At 40.8% G+C, this 15,979-nt stretch overlaps 1 protein-coding gene across 1 annotated transcript in view; it reads right to left on the bottom strand.

Moving 5' to 3' along the window:
• Window positions 1-2,166: 2,166 nt before the first annotated feature.
• The window catches only part of LOC145439045 (solute carrier family 15 member 2-like), a 32,030-nt gene continuing 18,217 nt past the window's right edge, over window positions 2,167-15,979 (bottom strand). Inside the window, exons 14-17 of the mRNA XM_080316508.1 lie at window positions 14,220-14,325; window positions 12,584-12,700; window positions 3,652-3,830; window positions 2,167-2,672 (exon numbers count right to left, since the gene is read on the bottom strand). Of these exons, the coding sequence (XP_080172634.1) occupies window positions 2,516-2,672; window positions 3,652-3,830; window positions 12,584-12,700; window positions 14,220-14,325 (559 nt within the window). The 3' untranslated portion in view covers window positions 2,167-2,515. The remainder of the gene's footprint in view (window positions 2,673-3,651; window positions 3,831-12,583; window positions 12,701-14,219; window positions 14,326-15,979) is intronic.

Raw genomic sequence — 15,979 nt, forward strand, 5'->3', positions numbered from 1 at the left:
CCTACCTATATACCAGAGATGATCAGATTTGGAATTTCTATGTCCTAATCCAATCCAAATCCGAAGCTTCAAATCCTAATCCAAACCCTAATCCAGAACTTTTGTATATTCAAATCCGTGTCCAATCCTAATCCGATTCCAACTTGAAATTCAGAAAAAATGCTCATTTATATGCATCATCATCATCATTGGTTTATTAGCAATTTTATCAGTTCAATACACCACAAAAATGCGATACAATGAAAAGACAGGAAGATGTCGAAGCGACAAGGAGTAGTCTATGGAATCTGACACCCACCTTGGCCTAGGCGATGTAAAGAGGAGGCATGCACACTGAATGAAAGTAAAGAAGATAGTATAGAAGAAGAATGCGACAAGAAATAGGGCGGCATGTCATGGGAAGCGAGATCGATAGGTCAGTCGTGGTCCGGTAATCTTGAGGATGGACTGTATTTATTTAGTAGTAATTGCTTGTATTTCGACTTGAATGTGGACATGCTCGTCGACTGTCGGATGGCCGGCGGGATACTGTTCCACACATCAGGTCCGGCATATTTGATGGATGCAAGGCAGGAATTTGAAATTTTTCCTTCACAACCAACAAATATCTTTATTTAAGATAACTTGGCATGTTCATTGGCACCGATTGTACCGTAGTGTGGTGTACCATAAGTACATTAATAACTGCTTTGAATAAAGTTTGTCGCCATTCGTCACACGACATATCAATCTCCTAGAATCTAGATAATCGGTAAATCCAATCCAAATCCTAATCTGTTCCATAAAAAAATTTCTAATCCTAATCCAATCCAAATCCGACAAAATTTCACAAATCCGGTTTTTTGAAATCCTAATCCATGCTCATCCCTGCTATATACGAATTATTGTTTTGAAACGTAAGTTTCCGTTGTTGCTGGTGACTTACGTACCGCAGATGCAACATTCGATCTGGCAATAAATTGCTGGCGAGGCCTGATTGATAGTAGCGTCCCATCATGGCATCTTCAACGTACGCCTTGCTAATTTTGAAGTCACACATGTTTTTGGTGTCGTGTGTTTACTCTGGACTGTGGAGTCGCACAGATTTCTATTTCTATTCCGGCAAGATTGATGAATAATCGCGACTGCGACTCTGTCTCACCACTCCGTTAGTTTTGAAGTAGTGATTCTGGATCCAATACTCTTGACTCTCACGCGAACGGAATTGCGACTCCCAATTCGCTCAAATTAAAAAGTGCGACTCTTGCTTCAACTCCTAAGCTCTACAAGTTATATACTGTGTACTTCAGCACATATTTCCAAATTCGTGTTTATAGGAGTAACCCTAATCCCTTTGTTTCCCTAATGAGTTTTCAAATACGAGCTCAAGCAAAAAGCGCTGTGTGCAACCTTCTCCCAGCGACCGTGATATTGTGATTGAATTTCAAAACTGCATATCATTATATACTTCGTGGGGCATCGATTTTATTTTCAAATCACTATTTGCAAATGATCATGTGCGCTACACAAGGCCGCCTGTCACGTGTCGCGACAACAATAGCCGGGACTTCTGGCACTCGTATACCTTGAAGCGTGAGTTTTTGATTGCGGTAGAGATATGATTGCTGAATGCTTTGCTATATAGGAATTTATACGATCAGTTCAAACTGGGAAATTTTGATAATATGTATATTAGATCTGAGTTAACGAAATCCGTACAGCTTCAGGTGAGAAATCTCGACAATTGGAGAGACTGTTTCCCTCGAAGTATATTATAATATATCCGAGTGGTTGTGCAATGAGCATTGTCAAAAAAAATGCTGAAATTTCATACAATTTCTTTCATTTCACCAATTCGTAAATTCCGTATAGTGCAACGTAACTGCTTCGTTCACGATATTTTAAATAGCCACCGCCAGAACGAGCTTCCAGGAAAATTCAGCACCGCTCAAAAATGGTCGAGTACTAGAATCAATGTTCCCAGCACTAAATATACGGGCTAACTCGCCGCGTGAGCCGGGACTGATATTGGCGAAACGAACCTCTTGCTTCTTCCGATGACAAAAAACGTATATGCTTCAGTAGTCTCAGTGTTTATAGCTCCGGATAAATTACACTCTCGCTATACTTTCTTGGTATTTCATAAACGATGCTGCGCCTATCAAAAATTAACATGTAGCAAAATCATCAGGTATACACATTGAATATATATTTGCAGTTATATCCGACATACTCGAAAAGTGACACTTCATATCCAATAACGAATACTACCTATCAAAACGAAATATGTACACTGATTTATACCGGTCTGTCTTAATTTCTTTCACGACATGAATCTCCGTTAATGTATATCGAATTCAATTTTGGATGGCATCGTCTCTCTGCCTTGGCCAGCACTTCTACTCGAGAAGGGCGTCAATTTGGAGCAATATCAACACAATACAGAAAACAGGAACGAATCAGGCTTTGACAAATTTGCTGTAGAATTAAAAAGATATAAGTATTGCACGCCAGACCACACGTGAAGAGTACGGTTCTACAAAGCGGTGACGTGCTCATCTTCGGCAAAGGCTTCATTTTCATACGGGTGGACAGATACGGCCTTGCCTTTTACTTGCTTGTGTAACTCTTTATTCCTGTCGGACTCCAATCGAATTTCTTCATCAAATTCATGTTCATCGACCGGGATGTAGCTGTTAAAATTAACGGCAGCATGACGAAAAGCATGAACACGTTGCCTACAAGAGAACGTAATGGTGGAGCGTCCGCTTCTCGATCGGTAGGTCGTGGGTTCAATCCTCGGCCGCGTCCAGAAGTGATCAAAGTAGTCAAAGTAGTAGTGATGAAAGTAGATTACGGTATGATAGGTAATTGCGAGATTGCGAAACGGTAGTTTCAAACGGTATGATGGGCCATATTTACTGTGATGAAATATTTTATATGGGCGACAATGCGGTGTGAACGGGACCACTCAACTCGCTGCCTTTATATTCACCGAAACTCTCGTGAAAACATATTTGTCACTCCATATCAGCTGTGCGCGAATCGAAACGAAAATTCTGGGCTTAACTTAACTTTGTGAAAATTAAATGTTGGTTCTCTTTTAAAACAGCCCCGAAATTCGTCAGGCTCTATTTCTGATTAGAGGATTAAACTTCTACTTGACAAACTGAAAATAGCGAAAAGTAAGTAAGTAGATCACAAAATATTACGAAGTAGAAGTAGCAGGAAATTTGATTTACTTGAATAAGTACCACAAGTCGCGTAAAACTACTTAAGTAATTCGAAAAAGTAGAAATACTACGTTACTGATCACCTTTGGCCGTGCCAGACCTCTGACTAGTATAACATTGGTATCCATGGATTCCCCTATTGGCGCTCGCAGCATTACCGTGATAGCTTGAAAGGGTGGTGCAAGACTTAGAAAGGCTTGCAAGGCTATATCTGCACCTGCCTTGTCGAATGTCCAGCGGTATATGCACATCATGCACTCATGGCATGCATGTACAGTTCGTATGTTGTTTGTATATCATCAGTCGGTAAATATGCCGTAAAAACATCAAGCGCAAAAATATACAACGTCATATTCCTATTCCTTCGGCACACCCGGGATTATAGTCCAGCTTATATATAATTTAATGTTTGCAATAAACATACCGCGATAAAACTTACAAGTATGCGAGAACAATGAAGATCAATCCTGCCAGGAATATCAATCCGGCGAACAAAAAGAATTCCGCAACTTGAGACTCGATGGTTTGCGCTCCGGTGATGATCAAAACGATGATATTCCCGAATGATACGGTCAACAACCAAAAGCTGGTCACCACTGACTTCATGCTTGGCGGGGCCTGCAAATTCACGATATGATAGTCGCAAAGAACCGCGATGGCTTATGGTTAGGGCGTGTCAAAAAAGTCAAAATTTTGTCAAAATTGTAGCGTTAGGTCAAAAAATGTCAAAATTGTTCACAAAGTCAAAATGTTTTTGCAACCTGCATATTGTTTGTATCGTAGATGTTTGCACTGTGGGTGAACTTATTATTGATATTTTACACCTTGTAGCACAATTTATCGGCCTACCGTTGTAGACGGCCCATTGTCCGCTCATTGTGAATCATAAACGGCCAAATGAAACAAATAGGTTAGCATGGTGTTATGCTCAACGTACCACAATATCCTAACTGAAGCAAGTCTGCGTGGGGAATGGGCATTGGTTTTTATATCAACAAGGGCATGATGAAAAATTGTGATGTAGACAAAACTGTCAGAATGAAGCAACACGGAGTTTCACCAGCCGTGTACTGTACACACAACTTCAGTGTTGCCAGCCAACAACTGCTACTGTTGAACGTTCTTTCTCCATTCTTGGCAAGCATCTTAGCAGCGATGAGCATGGATTAGGATTTGGGAAAACCGGATTTGGGAAAGTTTAGCGGACTAGGATTGGATTAGGATTTGAGATTTTTTAAATAATGGATTAGGATTGGATTTACCGATTTTCGGAAGAGTTCAGTACGGTTTATTAGCAATTTGTATCAGTTCAATACACCAAAAAAATTGCGATACAATCAGGGCCGTAACAGCACTTCGTCAGCCCCCCCCCAAAAAATTTGGTCTTGGGCCCCCCATAGTGTTATAGACCGAACGTCTGGGGGGCGAAGCCCCCCAGACTCCCCTCCGGCGATACACTGTTTACCACTATTCATCATTTTCATTGGGTGTTTCTTTAGTGAATCAGCTTTAGTCGCCTAAGCGCGCGAAGCGCGCAAAATTTCTAGTATTCATGATTTCATCGGTCAGTATGATCGGGAATTGCATACATTGTTATCAATTTTTATCTTCTCTCTGCTCACGTAATCAGATTTGCCGGTAGAGCTGAGTGAGGTGTGTTTGAAAAGGTAGGACCACTCAATAATAATTAAACATCTTCGGGCGTATACCCGTTGGCAGGAACAAAACAGCACCTCGTCAGGCCCCCAAAACGTGGGTCTTGGGCTCCCATAGGGTGATAAAACGCCCCCCCCCCCCCATCACGTTGTTCGCGTTTGTCACGAAATTACCCGTACTGTATTGTGAGCCAGCGCGAAGCGCGAAAATTTTCGATAATTTATGATAAAATCGGTCAATCAGATCGGCGATTGCATATATAATATGCTATCAATATATTGTCCTCTCTACTCACGTAATCAGATTTGCCGGTAGAGCTGAGTGAGGTGTGTTTGAAATGGTAGGACCACTCAATAATAATTAAACATCTTCGGGCGTATACCCGTTCGCAGGAACGAAACAGCACCTCGTCAGGCCCCCAAGAACGTGGGTCTTGGGCTCCCATAGGGTGATAAAACGACCCCCTATCACGTTGTTCACGTTTGTCACGAAATTACCCGTACTGTATTGAGAGCCAGCGCCAAGCGCGAAAATTTTCGATAATTTATGATAAAATCGGTAAATCAGATCGGCGACTGCATATATAATATGCTATCAATTTATTGTCTTCTCTACTCACGTAATTAGATTTACCGGTAGAGCTGAGTGAAGTGTCTTGAAAACGGGAGGGCCCGTAAATAATGATTAAACATCTTCGGGCGGGCGGAACCGTTGATATGACTTCGTTACATGATGTTATTTCGTGACTTCCAGTCTGCTATATCAGAAAATATAGAACCGCCCAAACGTAGGCTTCTAAACTAAGAGAACCACACGATTTCAAATTGGTATTTCTTCACTGGCATAAAATTTTTCCCAGCGGGATGGCATTTGTCTTGTGAGGTTCAGATTGCAAAGACATGAACATTCGGCGCCAGTCATTTAGGCGCCTATGGACAATTAAACCTATATGTATTTTGTATATATAGCGAAGTCTTTGATCTGCATAAGGGCATAGACCTTTTCGGCCAAGCTTTTCTCGCTGCCAATCGTTCTGGCACACTTCTTGGAGTCGCATGTTATATGGCCTAAAACTTGATTGTATGTCTTGGTGGGTCGTGGCGCGGTAATGGCCCAATACCCAATAAGAAAGATAAATGGCTACGTGAATTCGCGCCCAGCGCGAAAAAATTTTGAAAAATTGCATAAATTTTCAAAAAATACTCTATGATTTATGCTAATTCACGAAATAATTTTGGGCCCCCCATCGAGCTCGGCCCCCCCCCAATTGGGGGGTTTGGGGTGCGGCAGTTACGGTGCTGGATACAATGAAAAGATAGGAAGGTATCGAAACGACTTGGAGTAGTCTTTGGAATCATACACCCTCTTTGGCCTCGGCGATGCAAAGAGGGGACATGCACACTGAATGACAAGTAATAGAAGATAGTATAGAAAAAGCAAGCGACAAAGATTGATGTCCTGTGGCGAATGGCGACAAAGTTTTTCGTCCTATCAAAGTTACTTCATGTCTTTTGGCACTCATTAGCGTTTTATGTGTTTTTACAGAATCATATGCATAAGATGTAGGCTTTCTAAGTGGAATTCTAAGTTTGAATCGGATTAGGATTAGAATTGGAATATACAAAATTTCTGGAATATGATTAGGATTTGCAGATTTGGATTTGGATTGGATTAAGACATAGAAATTTCAAATCCGCTCATCTCTGCTACTTAGTAAGGACATACAGTTTCTACCCGAGAATATAGGAAAGTATCTTTCGTTGTACTACAATAAATTTTAATTAGTTCTCCCATAATGCGTGATGTAACTACTGGAATTCTTCATAGGTTCAGATTTAGTTTAAATAAAGTTTTTACATGTAAAAATTTGTCAGTTTTTACGTAAAAAAAGTTAGCTCAGGCCTAACTACTTCGTAATGACAGACAGTTCCGACCAGAAATGAAGATAAGTACCACAATTCTAAGATTTTGTGGGAAAACACCTAATTTACATACGTGAGGTCAAAATTTGGTCAAAATAAAGTTTTTTAATGTCAAAACAAGTTAAAATTGTGATATTTGAGATCAAAAAATCGCCCTACTTATGGTATATAGCCTACTTTGTACTCTGTGTGTACAATACATTTTGTTGGATAATTGAATATTTGCTATGCGGTGGTGGCCAGCAACGAAATAGTTATACTTTTTCCAGTTATTCAAGTAGGTTTGCGTACTTGCGCTACATACTCAAGTGGTTATGTTTTTAGGCTACTTCCATTACTTCTTGAATTGCTTTTCAAGTATTAACTTCTTTCACTCTGAATTTGTAAAGGTATAAAGAAGTTTTGTGATGATTTTGCATTATTCTTTGGATGATATTATCTTAAGAAAGAGCACCCGGAGATTATAGTAGTGTCACTATAGTCTGGAATGACGATTCTGACGCTAATATTCAGTTGAAATTCAACAAGTCGTATTATCAGTGTTACGCGGGGGCCGCGATTAATAAGCGAGTTTCGTCCGTGCACGCATATCGCGCAATGTAACGTGACGCGATCTCCCGCTGAGATGATTGCGAAATTACGTTATTGGTTGCCGCGCGCTCGGCATTCGTCGCTGGACTGAGCAGTAATACAGCGCGACAATTCTGGAACACGAAAGACAGACAAGAATTACGATTACAAACGCGCGCGGCCAATCAGTACTTATCCCTTACCTCTAACACAATGGGTTTTTACTTCGTATTGAGTAGCTCGCATCGCGACAATTTTTTGCTGATTAAAACATCGATTTTGACTGCATTGCTGCATTTCCCGATTTACGTTCGCAAAGCATAATTGGATTAATATCATGGGCACTGGAATAAATTCCAACTAGCAGGAACTCACAATAAAACACTGTTCAACTTTGCGCTCCGAGAATATTTATCACAAAAAATTTTAAACGCGGCTTGCGGCCCTCATCGATGCAAATAATGCACTTTAATTTGTAGAAGGTGGACGTATATTTGGTCGTCAAATCGCGATAGAAAATGGAATTTCTCAGAGCGCTCGATGAAATCTACGTTTCCAACTACGAGGTCGAATTTGTATATGTACTACAACTAATAAGGATCGTTCGTTTGCTGAAATCATCATCAGTACGCTGTGCGAAATACATAGTAGTAATCAATTTATCGGACTGTACAATCGGCCGGCAAGGTTGCGGTGATGACGAAATTGCAGACATGCCGCAAACCTGCAATAATTACAATTACAGGGTGCGCTATAGTCATACCTAAATACCCAGATTCGGCAATGGCAACGAGCACAATTTGTTCTGACGCGGGCATAAGTTTTAATCAAATAGATACATAAACACAAACAATATTACACTCAGAGATTGTTACTGTTTGGCGAAAGTGTTTCTGCGGACGGTAGCAGGCCTGCATGCGGACTCGCTAAATCCAACCACCGACGATAGTGCACATGGCATATCGATGACCCATTTCGCATACAAATGATTCTCGCTAATTTGCAGTACGCAGCATCGATAATACGAATTAGTGAATTGGCATTTCAAAAGGACGGGATTTCTAGTTATAAATGAGAAACTCCCTGGCTACGCACCTGGGGTTTTAATGCCGACAACGCGCTGGTTAATATCAGCCCGGGGCCTACGGTCTACGTATGCCCCGATCAGCCAGTCGAATTTGATCGTTAAATGGTGCGATTTTAATTATCCACGTGTTATTGCAGCAAGAGCAATATGGGCGCATGCCGAAACCTTATCAATAGAAAAACATATCCCAAGGGTTTGAAATTCGATCCGCGATATGGTTGCGCAAGATAGAGTCCGTCCAGCAATGAAGTTTATTGGAACATAGAAGGTTGCTGTTCAAACTAATCGAATAAATTCAGAATTTGCGCCAACGAGAGTCTCGTGTTGCATCAATATTTGACGACGTAATTCAACGCCGTGCACTGCACCATGCGCAGTAATAATAACAAATCAAACACTGACAAGTGACACCGACGGAATACGAGTTTATAAAGCAGACAAGCATTAGTAGCCCAATACAGATGATAGCAAACGAGAACGCGCGCATCTAATCAGTAATTCCTCAACTCAACTCAACTATTGATGATAGGCTATCAGCCCTATCGACTCTTTCGATACCAAGATGCTACGTTCAAAAACTTGATTTTGAAGATATTATCGCTGATTTTGCCTCGGTGAAAGCTCGAAAAGTTCAATTTTGAGGCGTCCATTGATCTTTAATTTGCCCAATACATTTGTTCTCCATATTGTCTTTTTTTTTGGCCTTAACGCAGAGACAGTGAGGATTGTTTCTCAAGCAATACAAAACTCCTGAGACTCAACACATTATTTGTAATCATTTTTATTGAAAAGATTGCTTGAATATGAAACTGTTGCAAAATTTGCTGCGGTCTACTAAACAGTGTTGGGATGACTCGAGTCAACTTTTTCGTAAGACTTGACCTGACTAGAGTCTCTTTGCAAAAATGACTTGATTGGACTTGACTCGGCGCTTTAGAAATGTGGATTGACTCGTGACTCGAATCAAAATCTACGAGTCAATTTCAAGTAGTCAATTAAACGGTGTCGATCAAATCACTGTATCTTGTGTATCAGTGTATGTTCGGATTGTTCGCGATATACGCCGGTGTCACATGTGAGAGCAACCAGTCATTCACTGATTGTACGTTTCACTGACCTTTCATTGTTGCATCACAAATGAATTGACCGCAAACCAAATGATCACAGCTTACGTTGTCGCAATAGTAGTAGATTAATTTAACAGCAACGTATCTATCTCTGTTTCTTATACGGCTAAGTGTTTACATTGCGCAGTGCTCACATTTACCAACCCTCTTGTATGATTTCAATTGAACGAATAGAGTTTATGCGTTTATATTCTCACGGATGTGTAAATGGGTAGTGTATTGTACCATATCAATTTGTTTCAAGTTCTCGAGGCTTCGTATTCGATCCTCTGTTTTGGCTGATAAAAGCATACTGTAGCATGGAGCTATATGCAGTTCCTCGCCTATTTTATTAGCAGTTCTACGTGTGCGTGAGCGATGCCTTGCCTTTTTGCATGTATATTTACCTTTATATTCGTTATTTGATTCAAGATAAATGGCCAATAATCTGTCTTTCACACAGCAAGCAAAATCTAATGACTTTGAATCATCACTCATACTTCGAGAATTCAATTTGACTTGAATTGTGAATTGACTCGTGACTTGATTTGACTTGACTCGAATCACCACCAAAAACGTGTGGCTTGACTTGACTCGAGTCACCTTCGAAAATCGATTGACTTGACTTGACTCGAGTCAAAATGTGCAATGACTCGAGATGACTCGCAACTCGAAGGTAGTGACTTGGTCCCAACACTCCCACTAAGGGCGGCATTTTAAACGAAAGCCAGGGTCGGCAGCATATGCTGCTACGCCACTGTCTCTGGGAGATTCCAATATCTTGCTATGGGAGGTCAAAAAATAACAGCATGCAGCAAAGAGACTAATAACAATTGGCCCACCCGAATATGCATCATCATTTATAACTTGGCCTAAAAATTCGAAAACACTCCCCCCATTCACTCTACCGGTGAATCTGATCACATGGCCTGAGAAATGATAAATATTTGAATGTAATATGTGAAACTACTAACATTAATAACGAAATTCATTCGTGAATCTGAAAAAGTTTTCGCGCTAGCCGCGACCATAACCCCTCCCAGTAACTAGCGATTTCTATGCGTATAGTAAGACGATATGAAAAAGTTGATTAGTCCGGAGTTCACCGGAAATGGACATAAACAGTTTAACATGGGTATTTCGTGTCCAGTTAGTTCATTGCGACTATATCCTGGAATGCGGCCGTAGGCTACATAAGTAAATAGCAAAAAGGTTGGCCACCCCTGATGTAAAGGTATATTACCAACCTCAAAATACAAGGAATGATGGATATGACAGTCATTAACGGTGCTTAGCATTGCAGTTGGGTAGCGCAAAGTATTTTGAACCTAAGACATGTCCTTTGTTGCGAATATCTCGCACACGTTTGTGTATTACTGTATTTTCTATCACCAAGCTTGGTGGTAGTTTATTATATTCTATCAGATTTTATTGTCAAATGCAAAAACAATGATAGAGACGCAGTAACGGCTGCACTGCACAATGCACATAGTGTAACCAGGACCGTAACTGTAGAGTATTTTTTGAAAATTTATGCAACTTTTTCAAAATGTTTTAGCGCTTCGCGCGATTTCAAGTTGCCAAATATCTTGATTTTGGGGTACTCTTCACCCAAGAAAAAATACGCAAGGCGGGGCCTACGATATTCATCGTGAATATCGTACGCCCCTCGCAAGGTTTATAGAAATGGGCATATCGGCGTTGACCATAACCGCGCCACGATGCACCAAGACATATAAAGTTTTGGGCCATGTAACATTAGACTCCAAGAAGTGTGCCAAAACGATCGGCGGCGAGAAAACCTTGGCCGAAAAGGACTGCGCTTATGCTGACCGAAAACTTCGTTATATATACAAAATACATATAGGTTTAATTGTCCATAGGTGCCTACATGACCGGCACCGAATGTTCCTGTCTTGGCAATCTGAACCTTACAAGACAAATACCATCCCGCAGGGAAAATTATAAGCAAGTGAAGAAATACCAATTTGAAATCGTGTGCGTCCTTTAGTTTAGTAGCCTACGTTTGGGCGATTCTATATTTTTAGATATAGCTGACAGGAGATGACAAAATAACCTCATGTTACGGAGTCATACCAACGGGCCCTACAATTTCCAAGACACCACACTCAGCTTCACCGGTAAATGTGATTACGTGAGCAGAGAGGACAATAAATTGATAGAAATATATATGCAATTCCCGATCTTATTGACCGATTTTATCATGAATTATCGAAAATTTTCGCGCTTGGGGCTGGCTCACTAAACAGTAGCCTACGACTAATTTCGTGGCAAAGCAAACAACGTGATTGGAGGTAGGTTTATCACCCTATGGGAGCCCAAGACTCATTTTTTTGGTGGGGGTGTGGGGGCTGACGAAGTGCTGTTTCGTTCCTGCCAATGGGTATACGCCCGAAGATGTTTGATTATTATTGAGGGGTCCTATCTTTTCAAACACACCTCACTCAGCTCTACCTGTAAATCTGATTAAGTGAGCAGAGAGAGGATATAAATTGATAGCAATATATATGCAATTCCCGATCATATTGGCCGATTCAAACATGAATTACAGAATTTTTTCGCGCTTCGCGCGATTAGTCGATAAAAGCCGACTCAGTAAACGCCTCCAATGACTATGATAAGTAGCATGAAACAGCGTCTAGCCCCAGGGGGGTCTGGGGGGCGAAGCCTCCCAGAAGTTCGGTGTATCATCATATGGGGGGCCCAAGACCAATTTTTTTTTGGGGGGGCTGACGATGTCCTGTTACGGCCCTGAGTGTAACTCGAAGCCGCAACTATGACTTCTGGTTCCGGTACGACTACCTTGTCAATTCTAGATACCATCCTCGACAACAGGGTCCAGACAACACATAGGCTTGATTATTACGCCATAGATTATTGTAACATTTAAGCATGATTCTAACACCCCACACGAATGGGAAGCCCAAACGTGAACCTTGACCCGTGGGTTCGAAGCTTCGAAACATATGTAACAAGCGAAAGTTATAATTAAAGAGGTAAAACATTTACCTGTGAGTAGGAAAACTCCAGACCAGTCACAGATAGAAAGACTTCTCCAAGTGTTATGATAAAGAATTGCGGGAAGATCCACGCAACGCTGATGGTGTTCGGATTGATGTCTCTGGTCTGTGAACAATACACCGGGTGAGTGGTATAAACCACTGGCTGTCAACCTTTTTGTCTTCACGGACCTCCTTTGGACCGTCACGGACCCCCGCCCCCAAATTTTTAGTTCAAATTTGCCTCAAATATCGTGCAACCGTCACCTGCCTTGTGTAAATATTAACTGTAGGCTAGTGATAAAAATCAGAAAAACGACTTTTCTTGAAAATGACATAATACTATTGATGTAGAAAATGGGAAGACTTTCTGTAGCGAGTTATTTAAAGTTATTTACATCACAGGGGAAAATGGATTTTTGCAAACAAATTGTTTTGAAAACCCCAACAAAACATCCTCAAACAGCAACATCTTTTTATCAGTAGGCTATTGGCTATTAGAATGAGTTTGCTCTGCAGAATATTTCATCTCAGACGGTCATTCTGTTCATGTGAGTCCTGAAGTTTGAACATTTATGCATCGAAACTGCCTCGTGATTTCTCTAACTAAAAAATTTACAAATTAGATTGTCAACCATTTTGCAAATTCGGAGGTTTCGCGGACCCCCCGAAAATGCTTCGCGGATCCCCGGTTGAGATCCACTACCATACACCTTTCATGCAACGACTGTCATTCATTATGGCATTCTGTCACTAGCGAGATATATGCGACCACAATTGGACTGTGATGTATCGCCCGGTGAAGAGGTGGTCAGCAAAAAACTGGTTATAACTTTTCGGAGTACGCCCCAGGGTTGTAATGACTCGAGTCATGACACGATTTTCTGATGATTCGACTTGACTCGAGTCATTTTCTCAAAATACGTAAATGACTCGACTGGACTCGAGTCAATTTATGTATTGACTCGACTTGGACTCGAGTCATTGCGCATGACTCGAACCAAGTCATATGACTCGAGACTCAGACATTTCATTGTAATTTCGAAGAACAGTAAAGCAACCACCCTATTGGGATTTCGTCTATTGGTACTGGTACTTGAAAATGCGACCCAAAAAGGTTAAAAGTGAAGAAAATTAGTATATTATAAATGCGAACCATTCGATATCACCAAACGGAGTTATAAAAGTGGGTTTAACAAGACTTTAACTGGAAACTGATCAGTCAACACAATGACTTGGATTCGGACTCGAGTCGAAATACGAGGACTCGGACTCGAACCTCTGGTCGATGACTTGGACTCGGACTTGACTCGGTGGTGAATTGAAAATGACTCGACTTGGCTCGAGTCAAAACTATAAAAGTGAGATTGACTTGTGACTCGGAGCTTTGTGACTCGGTTACAACCCTGGTACGCCCCATCGACCCATTCTACTTCTCATAACTACTTACTTGGGTACTTCCCAGACATCGCGTTTCTACTTTTACTTGAAGCAGTTTATTTATACTTGCAATCGAGTAGATATTTGTAGGACTACTTCCACTTCTTAGGTATCAGCACTGACAACTTTTACCACTTCCGCCCCGATGTTTTTGACAAGCAGTGTGGTAAAATTCGAGAGAACAAGTAGAAAAGATGCACTCTCACATTCCATGTCGAGTCGTCGTCGATAATGATAGTGTACATTGCTCCGACTTCAACGAAGATCGATCCGTTGTACTCCATGGAACCGTCATCAATGTAGTACAAATTCCTGAGAGGATGATTATAAAACTATAGATGAATCACATTGATTGATTAATTACTTTCAATCGCTATCATCTATTCGGAAGTATAGCCAGACTATCGGCGTATGAACAGTAAGACTGTTCAAAAATCACTTTTTTTCAAATTTTACTGGTTACTTGATTAAATTGTTAGGGAGCTTCTTGGAGGTACAGAACTTCAATACACAATTGAATAGTGTATTCATATTGAAATGAACCCGAATATTATCGGCTAGCACTCGTCAGGGGTAATCGTCAGCAACTAGTAGAGAATTGGAAAGAACATTGTATATCAACAATCGTATCTCGAAATATGAAGTCACCAGCATGAAATGAAATATTCAGGTTCATTTTAATATGAATATACTATTCAATTGTAAATTGTTAGGGTTCCTAAAAAACGCTTCACACCAATTTTAGCTCAATTCCAACCTATAGAAGCATTGCTACAAGAGGAAAAAGTTTTGGATTTATTAAATAAAAATAGATACAATTTTTATCAAACGTTGCTGGCAACCACATGGAATTTCAATATGAATATATAATTCAATTCAAGTAGAAGTACAAATGAACAGTCTTAAAACTCAAGTAAGTCGTCTTCAAAGTAGATTTGGTCGAAGTGTCGCAACCTTATAGTAGTAAATCGGAAGGGACTTAGGCTTAAATTAGGTACCGGTACCTAACAATTTTATCAAGTAGCCAGTACGATTTGAGAAAACAAGTCATTTTTGAAGACCCCTAATATGCATAATCATTTATAACTTGGCTAAATTTTCGAAAGCACTCCCCCCGTCAACTATATCGGTGAATCTGATCACATGGGCTGAGAAAAGGATGAAAATTTGATAGTAATATGTGAAACTACTAATATTAATGACGAAATTTATTCGTGAATCTGAAAAAAATTTCCAACTACGGCCAACTACCATGACCACTCCTAGTAACTATTCATTACATGACCACTAGCGATTTCGATGCGTATAGTAAGACGATATGAAAAAGTACCTTAGTCCGGAATTCACCGGAAATGGTCATGGACAGTTAAACATGATGGGTATTTGGTGTCCAGTTAGTTCATTGCAACCGAGAACGCGGCCGTAAGCTACATAAGTAATCGCAATGCGACCGTGAATAGCTAAAAGGCTGGTCACCCCTGGTCTATGCTCTAGATCAGTGGTTCCCAACGTGGGCGATTTGGCGGTCTAGGGGGGCGAAAATGACGAAGGGGGCGACAGGGGGCGAAAATGGACAAAGGGGGCGACGGGGGGCGAAAATAGCGAAGGGGGAGATAGGGGGGCGATGACGCGTCAAAACGGCTGACCTTTTTTTTTTTTTTTTTTTAGTCAACCCACGGAAATTTAGTTGCAAAAATGTGTCAAATCAGACATCGAGCCGAAATTTTTTTTTTTTTAGTCAACCCGCCGGTGATGGCAATTTGTATACCCAATTTTCGGTACACAAAATTTGGGGGGCGATGATCGGTGTTGACCTTGAAAAGGGTGCGATGGGTCGAAAAAGGTTGGGAACCACTGCTCTAGATTGAAAAACTAGATTAAACTTGCCTCTCGGTTGGGAACACATAAATCAATGGCTGGTAAAATGGTGTGGGGTTGCCGAGTAGCGCTATAATATCAATGGGCA

The sequence above is a fragment of the Botryllus schlosseri genome, chromosome 5 (genome assembly GCF_051294905.1).
Source record: "Botryllus schlosseri isolate E-star chromosome 5, Bs_hap1, whole genome shotgun sequence".
Taxonomy (NCBI): Eukaryota; Metazoa; Chordata; class Ascidiacea; order Stolidobranchia; family Styelidae; genus Botryllus; species Botryllus schlosseri.